The sequence below is a fragment of the Oncorhynchus masou genome, chromosome 32 (genome assembly GCF_036934945.1).
Source record: "Oncorhynchus masou masou isolate Uvic2021 chromosome 32, UVic_Omas_1.1, whole genome shotgun sequence".
NCBI classification, from domain to species: domain Eukaryota; kingdom Metazoa; phylum Chordata; class Actinopteri; order Salmoniformes; family Salmonidae; genus Oncorhynchus; species Oncorhynchus masou.
Genome location: NC_088243.1, coordinates 27,258,022 through 27,280,271, shown reverse-complemented (window position 1 = coordinate 27,280,271; position 22,250 = coordinate 27,258,022). Strand labels below are relative to the sequence as shown.

At 42.8% G+C, this 22,250-nt stretch overlaps 2 protein-coding genes across 5 annotated transcripts in view; one reads left to right on the top strand and one right to left on the bottom strand.

Annotated features, from left to right (window-relative positions):
* LOC135525823 (inositol-tetrakisphosphate 1-kinase-like) overlaps positions 1-10,023 on the top strand; it is a 59,074-nt gene extending 49,051 nt beyond the window's left edge. For all 4 annotated transcript variants that reach the window (XM_064953716.1, XM_064953717.1, XM_064953718.1 and 1 more), the window contains 3 exons: positions 4,780-4,847; positions 6,627-6,789; positions 7,306-10,023. In XM_064953716.1, the coding sequence (XP_064809788.1) occupies positions 4,780-4,847; positions 6,627-6,789; positions 7,306-7,625 (551 nt within the window). In that variant the 3' untranslated portion in view covers positions 7,626-10,023. The remainder of the gene's footprint in view (positions 1-4,779; positions 4,848-6,626; positions 6,790-7,305) is intronic.
* A 78-nt stretch (positions 10,024-10,101) lies between these two features.
* LOC135525821 (serine/threonine-protein kinase PLK4-like) lies at positions 10,102-22,227 on the bottom strand. The gene is made up of 14 exons (XM_064953712.1): positions 21,044-22,227; positions 19,955-20,050; positions 18,871-18,966; positions 18,388-18,502; positions 17,260-18,247; positions 17,073-17,164; positions 16,624-16,946; positions 16,404-16,508; positions 16,189-16,291; positions 15,927-16,076; positions 15,552-15,777; positions 11,160-11,220; positions 10,776-11,026; positions 10,102-10,597 (listed from the first exon to the last, which is right to left on the bottom strand). Exons 1-14 carry the CDS (start codon positions 21,071-21,073, stop codon positions 10,498-10,500), a joined length of 2,736 nt encoding a protein of 911 aa, XP_064809784.1. The 5' UTR covers positions 21,074-22,227; the 3' UTR covers positions 10,102-10,497.
* Positions 22,228-22,250: the final 23 nt, after the last annotated feature.

Genomic DNA, 22,250 nt, shown 5'->3' with positions numbered 1-22,250 from the left:
AATGTGTTTTTGAGATCAATGCGAGCCGCGTTTGCACATTTGTTGATATTCATTGCTAGTGAGTTATTTGCTCCGTTATAGCACATTTTAGCAATGGAAGCCCTGGAAAGGTCATGGTGTGTGCATCACCTGCGTGTGTGTGCCAGTGGGCCGTTGCCAGATGGGGGGAGAGCGATTTGCGCAGATAACAGTCAATTCAAAACATTGTGTAGTTTGGCTATCTCGCTAGTTAACTATTTAGTTATTAGCTTGCATTAATGTCATTGTCATGTTTGATGTCCTAAAATACATTGTGTGTGTGTGTGTGTGTGTGTGCGCGCCACCTTTCCAACAAGTCAGTTCGTCAAATCTCTGCCCTGCTAGAGCTGCCCCAGTCAACTGGAAGTGCTGTTATTGTGAAGTGGAAAGTCTAGAAGCGACAAAGGCTCAGCTGCGAAGTGGCAGGCCACACAAACGCACAGAATGGGATCGCCAAGTGCTGAAGCACATAGTACGTAAACATCGTCTCCTATTTTGACCAGCACTCACTACTGCATTCCAATCTGCCTCTGGAAACAACATCAGCACAATAACTGTTTGTCGAGAGCTTCATGAAATAGGTTTCCATGGTCGAGCAGCCACACACAAGCATAAGATAACCATGCGCAATGCCAAGCGTCGCCTGGAGTGGTATAAAGCTCACCACCATTGGACTCTGGTACAGTGGAAACACATTCTCTAAGGTAATGAATCACGCTTCACCATCTGGCAGTCCGGTGGACAAATCCGGGTTTGGCGGATGCCAGGAGAACGCTACCTGCCCTAAGACTATTTCTGGGAGAGGGACCGGTGACTTGAGCTTTCGGACAAGTAAAAATCTCAGTCCACCTTGTCTGAAAGACAAATGGCTAAAGAAGTTAATGTCATGCCCTGTCTGTTTATGGGCGCGCAGCATGCCATGCTGAGGGAGGCCCACAGCACTCCTGTCTTCCTGACACACCCAGTAAAATACCTCAGGCTTTTTAACATCTTTGAGACTAGGCTCCCTTCTTTTACTATTTTTTTTGACAAAGCAAGGTGAACAGTCCGATTGAGAATTACAATACACAGTCATTTTGGATAGGAAACATAATTTGGCAATAAGCACATTGGTTAGGCTCAGGTAATCTGAATTTTGCCCTGACAGAAGAAGAATCGGCTCCATTTGCATGCACTACAGTAAAAGCCCTCATGCAAACCAGTCTGGGCTTCAGTGGAATCGTCTGCTTTGCCTTATGCAAAGAGTCCAGGGTCATTCCTGTGTCATCCAGCACAATGAAACATACTATAAAGTGCCCCAACCTGCCACACACACACCACTGCAACACACCTCTACTACTGTATACACAGGTAGTGAGTACTGTCCAGCCTTGTCCATGGTATTGTGGAGTTTAATAAACATAAATCAGCACTCCGTATAGAGCAGACAAAGTAGATTATAGACAGACAAACGGAGGTAGGGAAGGGAGGAATGGGAGAGGGAGAAAGGGGTTGGTTGAATATTTAAAGCAGCAATCGGCAGCTGAAACCATAAGTGTCCACCCCCCCACTGTTTCATTAAAAAGCTGAGGGATGAGTCTGGAAAAATTTAACCACTCTCAAATTCATAGACCGAGCTATAAACATGATATAAAAATTAACGTTTTAACCATGTTTTGAGGCTATACAGTGTTTGTTTACATTTACTTTGTTTTACGCCAATGTTTGTAAATAATCTTATTTTGAGTTCTAATGGGGTACGTTATATTCTTTAAGAATCAATGGGTACATTAATTTATTAGTCCAACGCTGGATGTAGCTACTGCAGATTGCCCCTTTAAGCACCTCAGTGTTGTGAAAGAGGGCCTGCTGTCAAGAGAAGATAATGTCCCATCCCACCGCCCCCGCCCACAGCAGAGGTGATATGTGCTTAGTAGTGTTCCCTTCAGCGTTCCTGGGAATGTTGTGTGTAGCTAGCACTTCCAGTATTAGTACACCCTAATAGGACAATGCCCTGGGCTCGTTTTGGACAATGGCTGAATTCACCAATACAAAGTCATCCTATTCCCTCTTTATTTCAATCCTTCCTCATCTCTCATTCTTTTAATGCCCTCTCTTAGTGTTAATGATTACAAATGGGTGACTGGTAGTGAAGTTGTAAAAGTAGAACAATCGATTTACTCCCTTTACATTGGGTAGGGCTGGAAATCAATCTCTCTTTTTGCTTGAAGGACGTCCCTGTGCTGAGTCAGACAAAAGATTAGATAATGTGAATCGATTTGTCCCTCAGCCACATGACTAGTTTTGGTGCCTGTGTAAGATGATTGAACTTAAACTGGGGTTAGATTTTTGTAAGACATTGAGTTTATTAAGTTTGTGTTCGGTTATGCTGTGGCTTCAGTGTTTTTCTAATAATTAGAGATGGTTAAGATAATTGAGTAGCACGTAGATACATATGTCCTCGTCTATCAACCAACATGAAAGAAGTTGGCAGGTTAGAGGTTTTCATCATGAATCTTGTTCTGGAGGCAGCTCTGCGAAGTGGTCACTCGCTGGCACAGCCACAGTCATAAATCTGATTTTAAACCTAACCTTAATACCACCCTTAACCACACTGCTAACCCTAACCTAAAATTAAGACCAAAAATATAATTTTTGTTTTCATGAATTTTGACAATATAGCCAATTAGACTTTGCAGCTGGCCTAAGAAAATAATCGCTCAGTTCTGCCAAATGTCAACCGGCAAGAAGTTGAGGAAAGCATGGTTCTTGCATGTTTGTTGGAGAGAATAAAGATGGCTACTTTAACACTCATAAAAATGTAATTGCTTGGGATTCTAAGGACATGTGTACGCAAGGCCAACGGCAGCAAATATACTCACGCCTAGAATTTAACTTATGCTTACATCCCTGCCAATGTTTTATTGAACAGTGTTTTTCCATTAATGCACTTGAATTTGAATGTAATAGTGTGTGTTGACCAGCTGGTGGGCGTCTTCTGCCATTTTCAACCTGTCCCAGGCTGTAGTCCCCACTTACTTTAAGGAGACCACCATCGTCCCAGTGCCCCAGAAGAACAAGGTGACAAGTCCATATAACTACTGCCCTGTCACGCTCACCTCGGTGATCATGAAGTGAGGCGAGAGGCTGGTCATGGCCCACATCAAGGCCAGCATGCCAAGCACACTGGACCCATCCAATTTACCTAGCGCTCCAACAGATCCACGGAAGATGCCATTTCCATCGCTATTCACACAGCCGTAACACATCTGGACAACAGGAACACCTATGTGAGAATACTGTTCATTGACTACAGTAGAGCATTCAACACTATTGTTCCCTCCAAGCTCTGGGTCTGGACACCACCCTCTGCAACTGGACTCTGGACTTCCTGACGAGCAGAGCACAAGCTGTGAGGATTGGCAACACCTCCTCCACACTGACTCTTAACACAAGGGCCCCCTGGGGTGTGTCCTCAGTCCTCTGCTGTACTCCCTGTTCACTCATGACTGCATGGCTTTGCATGACACCAACTCCATCAGGTTTGCTAACGACACCACAGTTGTAGGCCTAATAACCAACAACAACGAGTCAGCCTATAGTGAGGAGGTAAGTGAACTGGCATTGTGGCGTCATGACAACAACTTCAGCAAATCAAAGGAGTTGATTGTTGACTTCAGAATGTAACGGAGGGAACACGCCCCGATTCAATCAACAGGACTGCAGTAGCGCGAGTTAGGTTCCTCGGCGTCCACATCACTGAGGACATGACATTTACCAACAACACCATCACTCTTGTCAAGAGGGTGCAACAGCGTCTCTACTTCCTAAAGCGACTGAAGAAATTTGGCATGCCGCCCCGTGTCCTCTCCAAATACTATCGCTGCACCATCACCACCAGCTCCAGCAGGTGGTGAAGACAGCCCAGTACATCACTGGGACCATGCTCCCACCCATCCAGGACTTGAAACGATGGTCTGATACCAACAGGCTCAGGGACAGTTTCTGTCTGCAAGCAATCAATCTGCTGAACACTTGAACTGGACCTGCTCTGATTCTTTGTACCTTAGCACTCACACACACACACACACACACACACATTCCTGCTGTACACATCACAACTGCTGCTAAAAGACACTTTTATATATTGCTCAATTTATACACTTGCACCTCATTTTCCCCCTTCCCCAATACGTGTAAATATTGGACTATAAATTGTGCCTTCCTGTATTATACTGATGCTAAAATGTATTATTCTATTTCACTGCCGTTTATATGTTTATATTCTTAGCTTGAATTATTTCTTACTGTTGTTGAATTGTTGAAGGAACCTACAAGTAAGCATTTCGTTAGATGATGCGTATCTCGTACATAGACTAATAAAACTTGAATGTCATACTTGTACACCTCATTATTCCATGTTTATGGCTCCTCTTGTGCCTCCTGGTGCCAGAGATGAGAATTGCACATCCATAACAAATAGTTGATTTGACGGTGAAGATGAGAAATGTAATGTCAACTGAATGCATTCAACTGAAATGTGTCTTCCGCATTTAACCCAACCCCTCTGAATCAGAGAGGTGCGGGGGGCTGCCATAATCGACATCTTCGGCGCCTGGGGAACAGTGGGTTAACTGCCTTGTTCAGGGGCAGAACGACAAATTTTTACCTTGTCAACTCTGTGATTCGATCCAGCAACCTTTCGGTTACTGGCCCAACGCTCTAACCACTAGGCTACCTGCCACCCATGAAACTGACTAAAGTGTGTTTTCTCCATTACAGACAGAAAAGCAATTTTCTTTAACAGCCACAACGTATCAAAGCCAGAGTCCTCTTCAGACCTGACATCTGTAAGTTCAATACACTAACATGCATTTATCATATCACCTACAAGGCATTCGGAAAGTATTCAGACCCCTTGACTTTTTCCACATATTGTTACTTTACAGCCTTATTCTAAAATGGGTTAAATTGTTGATTTTTTTTTTTTACAATCTACACACACTACCCCATAATGACAAACAAAAACAGGTTTTTAGACATTTTTGGAAATGTATATAAAAAAATTATTCCGCCCCTTTACTAAGTACTTTGTTGAAGCACCTTTGTCAGCAATTACAGCCTTGAGTCTTCTTGAGTATGACGCTACAAGCTTGGTACAAGCCTGTATTTGGAGTTTCTCCCATTTCTTCTTTGCAGATCCGCTCAAGCTCTGTCAGGTTGGATGGGAACCGTCGCTGTACAGCTATTTTCAGGTCTCCAGGTTAAGGTCCGGGCTCTGGCTGGACCACTCAAGGATATTCTGAGACTTGTCCTGTTGGAATGTGAACCTCCACCTCAGTCTGAGGTCCTGAGCACTCTAGAGCAGGTTTTCATCAAGGATCTCTCTGTACTTTGCTCCGTTCGTCTTTCCCTCGATCCTGACTAGTTTTCCAGTCCCTGCCACTGAAAAACATCCCCAAAGCATGATGCCGCACCACAATGCTTAACCTTATTGATGGTGCCAGGTTTCCTCTAGGCTTGGCATTCAGGCCAAAGAATTCAATCTTGGTTTCATCAGACATGATAATCTTGTTTCTCATGGTCAGAGAGTCCTTTAGGTGCCTTTTGGCAAACCCCAAGCGGGCTGACATTTTTTATTTTTTATTCTTATTATTCTTTATTTAACTAGGCAAGTCAGTTGATAACAAATTCTTATTTACGATGACGGCCTAGGAACAGTGGGTTTACTGCCTTGTTCAGTGGTAAGAACAACATTTTTACCTTGTCAGCTCGGGGATTCGATCATAGCAACCTTTCGGTTGCTAGATCATGTGCCTTTTTAGGAGTGGATTCCATCTGGCCACTGTACCATACAGGCCTGATTGGTGTAGTGCTGCAGAGATGGGAGAACCTTCCAGAAGGACAACCATCTCCACAAAGGAACTCTGGAGCACTGTCAGTGACCATCGGGTTCTTGGCCACCTCCCTACCCAAAGCCCTTCTCCCCCGATTGCTCACGGCGGCCAGCTCTAGGAAGAGTCTTGGTGGTTCCAAACTTCTATTTTAGAATGGAGGCCACTGTGTTCTTGGCGACCTTCAATGCTGCCGACATTTTTTTTAGTACCCTTCCCAAAATCTGTGCCTCGACACAATCCTGTCTGAAAGCTCTTCATTCAACCTCATAGCTTGGTTTTTGCTTTTGCTCTGACATGCACTGTCAACTGTGGGACCTTATATAGACAGGTGTGCCTTTCCAAATCATGTCCAATCAATTGAATTTACTACAGGTGAACTTCAAGTTGTAGAAACCTCTCAAGGATGAACAATGGAAACGGGATGCATCTTAGCTCAGTTTCGAGTCTCGTAGCTAAGGATCTGAATACTTATGTAAATGTGATGTTTCTGTTTTTTATAAATCTATAAAAATCAGTTTTCGCTTGGCATTATGGGGTATTGTGTGTACATTGAGGGCAAAAAAATAAATTGATCCATTTTGGAATAAGACTGTAGTGTAACAATGTGAAAAAAGTGCTGGGGTCTGAATACTTTCCGAATGCAATGTATTTCTATGTGTTAAGCCAAACCTCAGTGTGTTATTGAATGCCCTTAGTACAGTATACTCAGACTTCGTTTTCTTCCTACCACAGAGGGACAACGTGGAGGGGGTCTCCCAGCCACCCAGTGATGATGTCATCAGAGAGTTGTCCAGGTCCTTGCGACAGGAGTTGGGCGTGTCCTTGTTTGGCATTGACGTCATCATCAACAACCTTACAGGCCAACACGCCGTCATCGACATCAATTCATTCCCTGGTGAGGGGTTTGTTCCTCTGTCGTAGGGGATAGGAGTCGATATGGGTTTGTGTGTTTATCTTTAGTCTAAGATGGATGGCCATTTATACTACCTGTCCACCTGTGTAGGCATACGACAGTTTTACAATCTCTACCAGTTAGTAATTTCAAATCTTTGAGAGATTGCTTTTAGGGATCAATATAATCTAATGGTCTGATTGACATGATCTTGCTTGGAGACGGAGCCGAGTTATCAGCAGTGTTAAATGAGAATTGAGCACGTTCTGAGGCGAGTCTAGCATGCCTTTCTCTTGACTAGGGCTGTTGTCACTATGGTAACACTGTTCTTGGGTTGCATGCTGTTGCCACCTCTGACGGTTGGAGTGTGAGGAGAATGGTAGTGAGCTAATCCCTCACAAACATTCACCCTCCGTGCCTCAACGACAAGCTAGGCACTCAATACAATAAATAAACATTTTCACTCATTTACCTGGACTGTTACCATCTGTCTCATGGCTCGTCCTCGTCTGTCTCCAGGTTACGAGGGTGTCCCAGAGTTCTTCAATGATCTCCTGACCCACATCACCAGTGTGCTCCAAGCTAACTCCGCTGACAGCCCCCCAGCCAGCGGGCAGCCCAAAGGCCTGGTATCCACAGCCCCCAGCCTAACCCCAACCCCTGGCTCCCCAGGCTGCTGCAGCATGCTGGGGAAGGAGGCCAGCAGCAGCCCCTGGATTGTGGAGGCGGATGGGAACTTGAAGGGCCCCCGCCAGAGACTGGGCTGTAACTCAGCGATGTCCCCCAACTTCCAGCAACACTGTGTTTCCACAATAGCCACCAAGGCTTCCTCCCAATGACTGCCCTCCTCTTCCACCTTAGCCCCCACCCTGTTCTAACCTCGAACAAAAACAGATGAGGATTATAATGGTGACAATAATTAATAATGGTCATAATTATGACATTAATTTTAATATCTGTAATCAAAAACCAACTTTTTCTATGTAGATATTGATGATGGTGATTGGTTGTAGATGTTTTTCTCTGCCTTTTTAGATGTTTTGTTTTAATAGGACTTACGTACTGTAATGTGAACTTTTGGGATCTCTGCTTAATTGCTGATTTTAGTTTCTCTCTGTGAAGTCTCTTTAATCAAGTGGTCCACGTGAGATGGTTAGGGGAAAGATCTTGTCTGAACTTTTGTCTACAGCAGTGAAGGAAAAAGGCAACTTAACATCCTGTGCTCCATATGCACTCACGGTTCCAGCATTGACATTCACCAGTGATGTCTTTCTTTTGATGTTTACCACTCTGTCATATAGTGGAGAAGGGATAAAAAGTTGTTTTATTGTCACATACACTGGATAGGTGCGGTGAAATGTGTTGTCTGGTTACTATAACACTCATCCACAGGTTTGGAGCAGCTGCCAGTGCTAATGGTACGCAGATCAACTGACTTAAAGAACCCACTCGATCATTTCCAAAATCACAAGCAAATCATTGGGGTCTTGATTGACATTAGATATGATGAAATTGAACGCTGGTTGCTTTGTGTACCATTTAATTAACAATGTGCTTTCTTTCATGTGCAAGGCTCTTGTCATGTGAATTTCATAGTCTTCACGACAGCAGAAACAAAATAGATATTAATCAAGATGCAGTGCATGCAGCACGAAAGGCTGAAAATACCTGCATAAACCTTTGATCACACCTCATATAAATGTCTGTCAGCAGAAAAAGAAATCTTTGATCATGTGACCAAGTTTAATGTGGGATAATGTTTCTAAAAGCCTTTGAGTGTCTGTCAGATGTGGTTGAGGTTTATACAGGTGTTTTATGTGACTGTAAACCAGTCCATTTCCTTGCCTCTTGAGTTGTGTTGCTCCAGCACTGCTGAAAGATGAGGATCACATTCCTTTTTGTATGTGGGTGTTTTCAAAAAGTATTCCAGCATTCCAATGCTTTTAGTGACAATGACTTTTGTGGAATTTAAATTAATCGTCATGCTGAACTCTCGTTCTCTCTCTCCCTCCATTACTACTCATTCAAAGCTCAATTCAACCTCTGGGCCTCTAATACAGTTTTCAATTGGTAGTGTTTTTAGAAAACTAACTCTTACTCCACAAATGTCTAATTGAATGATATATATTTAGCCAACTAAATCAACACATTATTTTTGACCATGAAATGAATGTCTTAATGACAATCTTTATTTTCTTTGTACTTTGTCTTATTGACAATACATAATTTTAAGCAGACTGCTGGCATCTAGTCAGCCCAGTGCACTCTTATATAGCCGGTAACATCAGTCTCCAAACTCCCTGTAAGCATCAGCTGCTGTTATTTTGAGGTGTCACAATATGTAAAGAAAAAAGAATTCTGATTTTTCTCCCAATGTTCATGGTGAGATCCTTAAAAAAAAATGTATATTTTGTTCATGGGGGGTTGTATTTTTATATAGTGGAGAAGAGTGAGTGAACAACAGGGATTTTTTTTTTTTTTTTTTTTTGTCATGAGTAGTGAGATGGTGGTTTGGCAAATTAAATGATCAAGACCAAGCTTACAGTTGTCACTGTCTTCACCCTTAGCATCCAGTTGAAGTGCGTGGAAAAGAGTGCAGGGCTGCCAACTCTATGTAAAAAGAATAGGGTGTTTTAAGCACTGCTTCATCACAGGCTGACAGTGAATTGACGAGCTTATCAGAGGTTACTTAGCCCCAATGACCAGGTGAGTGATTGACCATCTAGTGTAGCCATTCAACCTGCTGCCCTCCAGAACAAGAGTTGGGTAGCAGTGGTCCTAAAGCCTTCCTTATTGAAGGACACATCCTCAACCCTGTGTGGGTGAAGTGATCAAGGAGAGAATGTCTTAACCAAGCCATGCCCAGTATGTTGTGGAAACTCTGCAATCTCTATACTGTGTTCTGCATCTAAATGGGAAATATTACCCCTACTTACTACCTTGTTAATTTCTCTGACCATCATTGTGCTCTCCACTTCCACCTCAATGTTTACTTGGAAATGTTACTATATATATAGTAACGTGTGTGTGTATATATAAAAAATACACATGCATACATTTTTGTAAAAGTTCTCTAAAGAATAATTAATACAATGTGACTTTATTAAATGGCTAAAACAGGGTGAAAAATAACTTAAGTGACTTCTAAAAAACCTTGCGAGAAATTGCTTTTACTGTTCTAGTGCTTTAGTCCAGAATAACAGATCATGTGTAATTAAATTCATTCCCCCAAAGTTGTATTGTGTTTCTCATGCATCTGTCCTGTATCTTGATACCATACTAAAGGTATGCAAACAACCACTCATCCTTTTAAATGTTATTTTTTGCTGGAAATATTTACGCTGATCTGAAGAACAAAAGAACCCTGAACACCAAAGTGCGACTGAACTCTACCCAGCCTGCAGATGTTTATTGCTTCAGCTTTTAAGCATTGACATTTCATGGAGATGATGGTTCGACAACTGACAATATAGAAAATACAAGTTTACACACACATACAAACTACTTCAACAAGATGCTGTACAACATGGGTACTTCAAAATATATATCTTCATAATTTGTCATCTGTACATAGAAAATAAACATATTTACAAGCACATTTGAAAGAGGTATGTATATCACAGTATAAAGGCTGAAAGTTTCTCCTCCCTGCAACATTGCTGCACAGGGGCGTGTCAATATAACAGCAAGGGGGCAATGCTGAGGTTTGATTCAGCGGCGTGCTGCTGGACTGGCCAACAGACTCAGGATGGTGGAGACACAGTGCAGCTTCTCCTTCACAAGCTCTGGCAACTTCTCATTCTCCTTGTACCTGGAGCAACAAAAGTAGGAACATGTCAGCAAAAAGGGTTTGACAACTACCATTCCTCAAATACAGAAAACCATTTTTAAAAAATCTCAAAATGACAGATGGACATTGTTTGATATGTCAGTGTTAAAGCCATGTCAGTTATTGTATTTGTTATAGGTGCTGTGTAAGTGTTCAGTACCTGGTGGTTCGTCCCTCTGGGGACGTGTAGATAATGCAGGAAACCCCTGCCTGCACCACCAGCTGGGAGCCATCTTTGAACTGCACCCACACCTCTCCACTGGTCAGCTGTGAGGCCCAACCAATATTTGGCACAAAGACAGACTTGAGGACTTTCCCTGCGTTGGCCATGTGGTCTTGTTTGACCGACAGCGGAGAGCAGTTTTTGTTCACACTGGCTGAGGTGATGTCAGACTCTTCATAGGAGATCCTCTGAAGATTGGACAAGATAAATAAAATAAAGTTCAAAAACAACACCAGAAATATCTTACAATTCCTCCATAGAAATTGATGGAATAAATAGCTTAGATCATACAATGTGACATGTTGCGTGGGAGAAACTCACAGAGGGAGTGAAACATGGGGGCTGGGACGCGGGGCAGGAGGAGTCTGGGTTGGCAGGTCTCCTGGGAGGGACAAACAGTAGCAAGATTAATGACACAAGGACTGGCTGACAAACACTAATGTTCAAAAGTTTGGGGTCACTTAGAAATGTCCTTGTTTTTGGAAAGATAAGCACATTTTTGTCTATTAAAATAACATCAAATTGACCAGAAATACGGTGTGGACATCACAATTGTAGCTGGAAATGGCTAATTTTTTATGGAATGTCTACATAGGCCCATTATCAGCAACCATCACTCCTGTGTTCCAATGGCACATTGTGTTAGCTAATCCAACTTTAACATTTTAAAAGGCTAATTGATCATTAGAAAACCCTTTAGCAATTATGTTAGCACAGCTGAAAACTGTTGTCCTGAATGAAGAAGCAATAAAACTGGTCTTTAGTCTAGTTGAGTATCTGGAGCATCAGCATTTGTGGGTTCGATTACAGGCTCAAAATGTCGGGAAACAAAGACCTCTCTTCTGCAACTCATCAGTATTCTTGTTCTGAGAAATGAAGGCTATTTGTGCTGTTCTTACCATAATATGGACTTGGGTCTTTTACGAAATAGGGCTATCTTATGTATACCACCCCTGCCTTGTCACAACAAAACTGATTGGCTCAAACACAAAGAAATTCTACAAATTAACAAGGTACACCCTGTTAATTGAAATACATTCCAGGAGACCTCATGAAGCTGGTTGAGAGAATGCAGAGTGTGCAAAGCTGTCATCAGGGCAAAAGGTGGCTACTTTGAAGAATCTTATATATATTTGTTCATCACTTTTTTGCTTACTATATGATTCCATGTGTTACTTCATAGTTTTGTGTCGTCTATTATTCTACAATGTAGAAAATAGTAAAAAATAAAGAAAAACCGTTGAAGAATGAGTATGTGTCCAAATGTTTAACTGGTACTGTATGCATGCATACATACGACAAATAAAAGTGTACAAAATAGCCTCTATTAGTCGAGGCATGGACTCTACAAGGTGTCGAAAATGTTCCACTGTGATGCTGGCCCATGTTGACTACAATGCTCCCCACAGTTGTGTCAAGTTGGCTGGATGTTTTTTGGGTGGTGGACCATTCTTGATACACCCAGGAATCTGTTGACTGTGAAAAACCCAGCAGCGTTGCAGTTCTTGACACACTCAAACCAGTGTCCCTGGCACCCGCTATCACACCGTGTTCAAAGGCACTTTAATCTTTTGTCTTGGCCATTCACCCTCAATGGCACACATACACAAGCCATGTCTCAAGGATTAAAAATCCTTATTTAACCTGTATCCTCCCCTACATCTACACTGATTGAAGTGGATTTAACAGGTGACATCAATAAGGGATCATAGCCTTCACCTGTCAGACTGTCATGGAAAGAGCAGGTGTTCCTAATGTTTTGTACACTCAGTGTAAATAACTGAAATAGTCACTTTCAGCATTCTGCAAGATTTAAATAAAGTACAGACAGTGGAGGCTTCTCAGGGGAGGACCATCCCCAGTGAATTTCATAAAAATGTAAAACATTTTTTTTTTTAATTATATTTTTTAAATAAAAGAACTAAACATAATCAAGTCACCAAATATCAAATACATTTGTCACATGCGCCGAATACAATTATTATTATTTTTTTCACCTTTATTTAACCAGGTAGGCTAGTTGAGAATAAGTTCTCATTTGCAACTGCGACCTGGCCAAGATAAAGCATAGCAGTGTGAACAGACAACACAGAGTTACACATGGAGTAAACAATTAACAAGTCAATAACACAGTAGAAAAAAGGAGTCTATATACATTGTGTGCAAAAGGCATGAGGAGGTAGGCGAATAATTGCAATTTTGCAGATTAACACTGGAGTGATAAATGAAGTGATAAATGATCAGATGGTCATGTATAGGTAGAGATATTGGTGTGCAAAAGAGCATAAAATAAAATAAATAAAAACAGTATGGGGATGAGGTAGGTAAAAATGGGTGGGCTATTTACCGATAGACTATGTACAGCGGCAGCAATCGGTTAGCTGCTCAGATAGCAGATGTTTGAAGTTGGTGAGGGAGATAAATGTCTCCAACTTCAGCAATTTTTGCAATTCGTTCCAGTCACAGGCAGCAGAGAACTGGAACTAAAGGCGGCCAAATGAGGTGTTGGCTTTAGGGATGATCAGTGAGATACACCTGCTGGAGCGCGTGTTACAGGTGGGCGTTGACATCGTGACCAGTGAACTGAGATAAGGCGGAGCTTTACCTAGCATGGACTTGTAGATGACCTGGAGCCGGTGGGTCTGGCGACGAATATGTAGCGAGGGCCAGCCGACTAGAGCATACAGGTCGCAGTGGTGGGTGGTATAAGGTGCTTTAGTGACAAAACGGATGGCACTGTGATAAACTGCATCCAGTTTGCTGAGTAGAGTGTTGGAAGCAATTTTGTAGATGACATCGCCGAAGTCGAGGATCGGTAGGATAGTCAGTTTTACTAGGGTAAGTTTGGCGGCGTGAGTGAAGGAGGCTTTGTTGCGGAATAGAAAGCCGACTCTTGATTTGATTTTCGATTGGAGATGTTTGATGAGTCTGGAAGGAGAGTTTACAGTCTAGCCAGACACCTAAGTACTTATAGATGTCCACATATTCAAGGTCGGAACCATCCAGGGTGGTGATGCTGGTCAGGCGTGCGGGTGCAGGCAGCGAACGGTTGAAAAGCATGCATTTGGTTTTACTAGCGTTTAAGAGCAGTTGGAGGCCACGGAAAGAGTGATGTATGGCATTGAAGCTCGTTTGGAGGTTAGATAGCACAGTGTCCAAGGACGGGCCGGAAGTATATAGAATGGTGTCGTCTGCGTAGAGGTGGATCAGGGATCACAAGAGGTGTAGTAGACCTTACTGTGAAATAATTACTTACAAGCCCTTAACCAACAATGCAGTTCAAGAAATAGAGATAAGAAAATATTTACAAAATAAACTAAAGTTAAAAACTTTTTTTTTAAGTAACAAGAAAATTATAAAACAACGAAGCTATATACAGGGGGTACCGGCTAGCTAGCACTGCAGTGTATAAAATGTGGTGAGTAGTTGACTCAGAAAGACAATAGTTTAACAATTAATTTATTCCAAAATGAAGGAGAAGCAAGAGAGAAATAGAGATTGTATTTTTTTTCTGATCCACTTACTTAGTTAGCACATGCAGCTAATGGAACACTCTGCTCAAACAGAGGGATGCTATGTTAGCTAGCTGGCTATGACTTTCCAACACAACACTGCAACTCTTCCAAGTAAAGATAAACTTTTGGTTTGACTAATTTATTGCCTCCGGGGCCCGACAGTGTAAATGCTTACTGACACTAACATTACTGCATGATTGTAGCGGGTTTACTAACGCGTTAGTTCTATTAGCTATGCTGACTATGATGTTACTTTAGCTAAAATGGTGACAACGATGTAGGCTGTGTGTATCGGTTTGGAAAGTTTTTTCGCCTGATCACATACAGATGATGTATTGTGCATTGAAGTCCACAAGCGAAGGAATACAACGTGTGTTATGAGACTGAACTGTTTACACATGATCAGCGACTATTTACATTGACCCCCCCCCGTTTGTTTTGTACACTGCTGTTACTCGCTGTTTATTATCTATGCAGTCACTTCACCCCTACCGACATTTACAATTACCTCAACTAACCAGTACCCCCGCACAATAACTGCGTACTGGTACCCCCTGTATACAGTCTCGTTATTGTTATTTTGTGTTACTTTTTACTTTAGTTTCTTTGGTAAATATTTTCTTAACTCTTCTTGAACTGCACTGTTGGCAAAGTGCTTGTAAGTAAGAATTTCAGGCTAAGGTCTACACTTGTATTCGGTGCATGTGACAAAGTTCATTTGATTTCATTCCGCGGATTCTGTTAACTTTTCTTAAACGGAAGCAAACATAAAACAGGGATACACATACCTTGTTTGCAACTGTTGGACTAATGACTACACCCTATATCAGTTAGATGCAAGCAAGAGTGTGAAAGGCGGTATTGAATGTCACTGTCTGTCACCTCATTTGTCTCTCGACCTGTGCACCTATCCTGTAAACTTTCAATCATAGGCTAGGTTGTAGCAACCTTATGATGGGTATGGGGAAAATAAGAGTAACATGTAGTAGCCTAATCGCTAATACATTGAACTGGGTGAATGGAATATGAATAACAGTCATCCAATATGCTGTAATAGAAATAAGGCCATGCTCATGAAAGAAAAAACATCCTCCCTCATCTTAAACGGCACTGACCCCCACTGATTTAAGTGCTTCCAAACATGACAATTTACAGCATTAACACTGACAACAGACACAGTCATGGCTCTCACTCTCACCTGCCGATGGTGATGGGGAAGAAGGGAGTGCTCTTGGCACTGTGCTGCTCTTCTGCAGTGATTGCCGCCTCTAGAGACAGACACATGCTGTGGCCCTCGTCAGACAGCTCCACATACAGCCTGCTCTCTGGGCTGAGGCCACTCAGACCCACCTCCCCTTTCACTGTGTACGACTTCCCACACTTCACCACCCGGACCAGCTCCGACGTCTTGTGGATCTTTGCTCCTGTCACAGCACAGAGGGGAACTACAGGTCAGGATGATTTAGTTTAACAGTGTGCAACAATAACATTTCAATATCAGAGAAGGACAATAGATCTTATCCTTCAAGTTCATGATGTTTCATATAACTGATGCTTTGTAAATGGTCCTCACCATCGTAGAAGCACACCTCCAGGTCTGCATTGGGGGAGTTCTCCATCAGCATACACTTAGCAGACTTGGTATAGAGGGTGACCTTTGGAGTCTTGGATTTCACCAGGAGCACAAACTTGGAGGCATACTGGTATTTCCTCCAGTATTTTTCTATGGAAGAGAAGCAGAGGACAAAGGTGAATTGAAATCAGATTTCCAACATATGTATAAAATTAATTTTACTCATGTAACAGAGACTTCACTGTCTGGTATTGAGGTGTACCTGGTAAGTCCTCATAGCTGCAGATCAAGATGTCCTCAGGAGGAGCAGGGGGGCGCTCTAGTACAGGAAAACCTTTCCCCTCATTGGGCTGGTAAATAGTGACCTTCAGGTGCATGGTCAAAGGTTGAAATGAGTGTTTTGCCATTATTTTACTGACAGAGATCATGATATAACCTCTCTGAAGGGTATGAAGTGTTGTTATTCCTGAAACTCACCATCGAACCATCACAGGATATCCTGAGGACCTCTTTGACCCTCTCCTGGGGGCCCTGGCCCTTGAGAAGCTCCATACACACTTCTCCTGTATCAAGAATGCTCACCTGGGGAGAAAGAGACAGAAACCACAGCTGTAGAGCAGGCAGGCATTGCACCTTCATTGAAAGCAGATCAGGTGAATAGAGACAGGGGGATAACTAGGGGCTTTGTCTGTCTTACCACAGCGTTTTTAGTCTTCTGTCTGATGGGTTTAAGTCTGGAGGCACACAGGGGAGGGAGCACATTTCTCAGGGACTTCTCCTTTGCTGTACTTGGTTTGGGTTTGGACAGACTCTGCAGCTCTCCCCCATGTACTCGTTGCCCATTCTCCCAGTAGGACTCAGTGTTTGAGGGGTGGTGCTGGTTGTGGTTGCGGTGAGAACTGGTCCCTCTGCCTGCTGGTTTGTCACTCCAGTAGTTGTGGACACCTAGAGGCTCCCTGCTGTTATGGAAACTGCCACTGCTGCTGTGAGAGCTGACATCCGTGGGCATCGGAAACAGGCCTGGGGAGGCAGGGGGAACAAACACTGTCAAGCTCATGCATGAAAACCTTTATTTTAGAACTTGTACATCTTTACATTGGAATGTAAGATTACGATACAGCAAAGAAAAGAGTAGGTGCAATATACCTTCTTTACAGAACCAATTTTGTACACCTTCTGACTCTTCTAACTGCAGGTTTAGTGGACATGGTGGTTGTGTGGAATATGAACATCCTGAGCTGAGAACATTCATGCATCAGTTAGTTAGACAGACACGGACATTTTAATATAAATCACATTCAATCAATTACAGCACACTGGTGTCACATCTTACCTGGCTGTCTGTTTGACAGGCGGCAATGGGAGCCTTCCATGTTCTGCGAAGGGTTGTGGAGTGTCCTTGTAGCTGGAGGACATGGGAAAGGCCAGTCTCCCTGACACGGTCAGCATCTCCTCAGAGTGGCACCTTTCCAGCTTTGCCTGCCCCATCCCCTGGGCTGGAGTGACAGAGGAGCTAGACCGGTCTGAGGAGTGAGCCCTTCGTGGGTACCTGGAGTGGGGCCGTCCACTCTCCCCACCCGGAGCAGCTCTGCTCCTGCCTACTCTGTCTGAGTGCTGCTGCTGCCACTGCTCAACCCCCTCAAAGCAGGCGTTGCTGGGCGGCCGGGGCAGTGTAGGGATAGGCATCATGCGATTGGGCAAGGCAGGTTCCATCACACGCCTGGTTCTCCTCTGGAGACGGCTGCTGCTGCTGCTGCCGGACGTGGACGAGGTGCAGGCTGTGGAGATGGTGGCAATGCCACTGTCCATGGAGCCTGTCTCCCCCAGGCTCAGCTCCTTGGTCCTGGCCAGCAGGCTTTGGGTCATGAAGGGGTGCTCCAGCACGGCAGACAGGCTGGGCCGTTGCGCAGGGTCCTTCCTCAGCAGCTGATGGATCAGGTCCTGGGCCTCCTGGGACACATGGCTGGGCATGTCATACTCTCCCAGAACCACCTTGTTGAGGGTGTGCTTGACCGTGTCTGTGTCAAACGGTGGCCGGCCCATCAGGAAGGCGTAGAACATGCAGCCCAGAGACCAGACATCAGACTCCAGGCCGTGGGCACTGTGGGTGGCCACCTCTGGGGAGATGTAGTTGGGTGTGCCACACATGGTGAAGTGCTTCTCGCTGGGGAGCTTCAGCTTGGTGGCCAGGCCAAAGTCAGCTATTTTAAGGTTCATATTGCCTGCCAGAAGCAGGTTGGACAAGGTCAGGTCCCGATGCATGATGCCATGTGTATGCAAGTACAGCATACCTTTCACTATTTGATGCATGAAGTGCCTTGCTGTAACGTGAAGAAAAAAAAGTTCAACAACTGTTATAAAAGGAAACGAGGCAAAGTGTCAAAACATGTTAACGTAGCTTTCATACCATGTTAAGAAATGGATCACTGTTTCACTCTCAGGTAAAAACAAATTGACTCACCTTCACCCTCTGAGAAGGGCATCTTCCTATCTTTCAGGTATCGACTCATCTCTCCATTATGGCACATCTCCAACACCAAGTACACATAATTACTGTCTTCAAAGTAGGTGTACAGCTGCAAAAGAGTAAAATGACAGGCCAAAATGTTATCAGGGTTCATGGCACAGCACCACCTTGTGGACTGTCTGCGCCACAATGTAAAATGTTTGATAATTTAAGGCCAGGCACCACACCTTATTATTCTAGCCATTTTTGCTCTTGATGGCAGGAAATAGCAGTATTCAAAAAAGCAAAACTGTCTGAGTCTAAAGTACACCTGTACTCAGCAGCACCACATTTTTTTTTTAATCATTGGGAGGACCCTGGGGTTAAATGCAGTCATGTAAATTAGTAAACAAGAGCTTATTAAAGAATCACCAATTTCAGCACTACAATGATCACATGCCATAACATGTCCAACATAAAATGTTCAACCATGCTTACCTCTAGTATTGACGGATGCTTCAATCGACACTGAATCTCCACTTCGTTACTCACACGCTGGACCATACCAGATTTGTGCATGGCTTTTTTGTCAATCTGCATTTTTCATTTTCACAAAATGAAATAGAGAATTCCAAAGTTAATAACGTATTTAAATTACAACAAGTATGACTAGAATATGTCCCGGACGTGCTACCTGTCCCAGACCTGCTGTTTTCAACTCTCTAGAGTTGAGATAATTACACAGTGCATGTGAGACTTAAAATACAACCGATCGAACTTCCACAAAGAAACGATGAGAACTACCCAGAGACAGAACAAACTGTCTAGACTCCCAACAGTCCACATAGGACCCATGGGAGGGGGGCTTAGTGAAAATACAAGGCTCTGCTAAGCACACCACCTGGTAGTGAGAGGATGATGATCAACTGTTCTGCCTACGGCTATGGAACCCTGACCTGTTCACCGGACGTGCTACCTGTCCCAGACCTGCTGTTTTCAACTCTCTAGAGACAGCAGAAGCGGTAGGGATACTCTTAATGATCGGCTATGAAAAGCCAACTGACATTTACTCCTGAGGTGCTGACTTGCTGCACCCTCGACAACTACTGTGATTGTTATTATTTAACCATACTGGTCATTTATGAACATTTGAACATCTTGGCCATGTTCGGTTATAATCTCCACCCGGTATAGCCAGAAGAGGACTGGCCAACCCTCATAGCCTGGTTCCTCTCTAGGTTTCTTCCTAGGGAGTTTTTCCTAACCACCGTGCTTCTACACCTGCATTGCTTGCTGTTTGGGGTTTTAGGCTGGGTTTCTGTACAGCACTTTGAGATATTAGCTGATGTAAGAAGGGCTATATAAATACATTTGATGATGTTAAGTGGGTGAGTCTTCACTGTGTAGGCTGTCAACATTTCCACACTTGTGATTTGTCTGCTTGCACTTGACAATAAACACTTTGTAGTGATGAGCTCTTACTTTATGGTATTAATGTTTGTGTTTTGTGGTTCCCTGGGGAGAAATACCATAAAAGTACTGGGATGCAGACTGTATAGCAATTTAGAAAAATTGTTCTTACCATTTTGATCGCCACCTCCAAGCCAGTGTTAACTGACTTTGCCCGGTAAACACACGCAAAGGACCCCTTACCAAGGAGCGTGAGAACTTTGAAGTCCTGATAAAGAGAATTAACAAATGTTTTCACAAAATGAAATACAGAATTCCAAAGTTAATAACATATTTAAATTACAACAAGTATGACTAGAATATGTCCTATAGCTAGGCCTATGTCCTAGATGTGCCTGTCAGCGTATATATATATATATGATGACTGACGTGATACCTCAATCTGTAACTCCCCAGCTGTAGATAAGATTCTCTCCTCATCTTCACTGACTTTGCATTTAGTTGTCAGGTTTTGAAAGAAATAACGAACAACTTTGTCGAACATCTTCCCTCTGACATGTATGATGTAGCTGGCTAGACAGCCAGTGAGTAGTACACCACCACAACAACTGTACCAGGCATTTGGTCGTCAGGGAAGCTACAGACTGGCTACCCAACATTGCCAACTGTAAAACCATCAGACAAACGTTGCACCCGTCTTTGCCATATGTCCTTGAATTATCCCGGCTCTCTTCCCGCTAATGAAGGCGTTGTGGTCCCAATCACCTGGCAACAATAAACCGGTGCCGTAAGTCGCGGGGGAGCACCACCGGTGGAGGCTACTGAAGGGAGGACGGCTCATATGGCTGGAACGGAGTAAATGGAATGGTATCATTTTGATATACCGTTCCACTCCAGCCATTCCCACGAGCCTGTCCTCCCAAATTAAGGTGCCACCAACCTCCTGTGTGGGAGGCATGTCTCAAGACTCAACAACAACTCGGCTGCAACACCGCTAGTTTAAGCCATCAGCTAACGTCACTCTTCTGCATTGCCGACGACGAACTGTCCAAAGTTGGTAGCGTTTGTAGACAACTACAGTAGCTAAGTTAGTTTGCTATTTAGCTAACTAAACAGCCTCGGAGTGGCTAGTTCTTGCAACTTCAGCGAGCTAAAATAATTTGTACTAGACTAGCTAAATTAGCTAGCTACAGTAATAAATTAGCCACGCGTTAGCTAGCTAACGTACACAATAGTCCAGTAACGTTAGCGGACAACTTACCTCGATTTTATTACCGATTGAAACACTCATCTTGCTTCTCGTGTCTTCCCAATCGATACAAACGTATTATTCAATACATGTTCAACCAGGTTAATTTATCCGCGGCCGTAAACGACCTTTGATTAAAAAAAACAAATTAATGTTGCTATTTTATTTTACTCCAAAACTTTTGCATTTCTTCCATTTTGAAAATATCCGCCCGTTACACTCGCGGTCACGTGACTATCTACGTCATATTGCAACAAGAAAAAATAGCCACATTCACTTCGAAGTCCCTGAATTAATCCAGTTGACAACAATAGGACACAGTTGTTTCTCCTTGCTCCCTGAGAACAACAGATCTATACATGCTTTATTTATGTATCCATTCCTTATGTCACAACTTACTGGATGGAATACATTTGTCAATAATATATGCTGGAAAAAAGTCTGGTTATTATCACACAAATACATGCTTGTTAACAAGGTCAAATGGGTCTCTTTCAGAATTAACCATAAGTAATACCCTGCTAATCATTACCTGAAGACACTCAAAAAACACATTAACATTAACTGTACTTTTTGTGTTGAGCATCCAGAAACAGTTTTGCATTTATTTTGGCGTTGTCTACATGTAAAGAAATTGTGGAAAGATATTCATAGTTTTATCATTGTAAATATTCTTGATAACTTTTTTTATTTTTTATGGGAGAATGTGCTGCTCGGTTTTCTTAACTATAAAAAGGATAAAGAAAAACAATTTTACCTAATCTAATTATGCTAGTGGCAAAATGTCATATTCATTACATGTAAATTCACTAAACACGTTCGTGTTTTCTATTAGGAATTCGAGCAGTACATTAAGACCATTCTACATTCTTCTAATAAGAAAGCTGTTAAAACAATCAATATGTGTGCATCTTTTAAGGTCTTTGTATAATCTGTCATTTGTTGTACCCCCGAGCATATGTTATCATTGTTTGTATACTTCTTGTATGTATACTGTTTTTTTCTCCAAAAATATATATATATATATTCAAAAAATAAAACATTCCCTTCGAGGACTGCTCGAGCTATCAGGAACAAAAAGCACTAGATGCATTGAATAAAATAACATCCTCTGCATGTAGTAACATCCTCTAGAGACATCCAGCTCTTGTAACAGCTCTAGAGTTTTGTAGCATAATAGTCTTAAATAAGATGAAGATACTTTGATTACACATCTTTA

Bases quoted from the DNA above. Each gene is read 5' to 3' on its own strand.
- LOC135525821 (XM_064953712.1), bottom strand. From the start codon at position 21,073: ATGAGTGTTTCAATCGGTAATAAAATCGAG. The intron at 20,051-21,043 runs GTAAGTTGTCCG...TCTCTTTATCAG, and splicing joins CAATCGGTAATAAAATCGAG to GACTTCAAAGTTCTCACGCT. The intron at 16,947-17,072 runs GTATATTGCACC...CTGCCTCCCCAG, and splicing joins AAATTGGTTCTGTAAAGAAG to GCCTGTTTCCGATGCCCACG.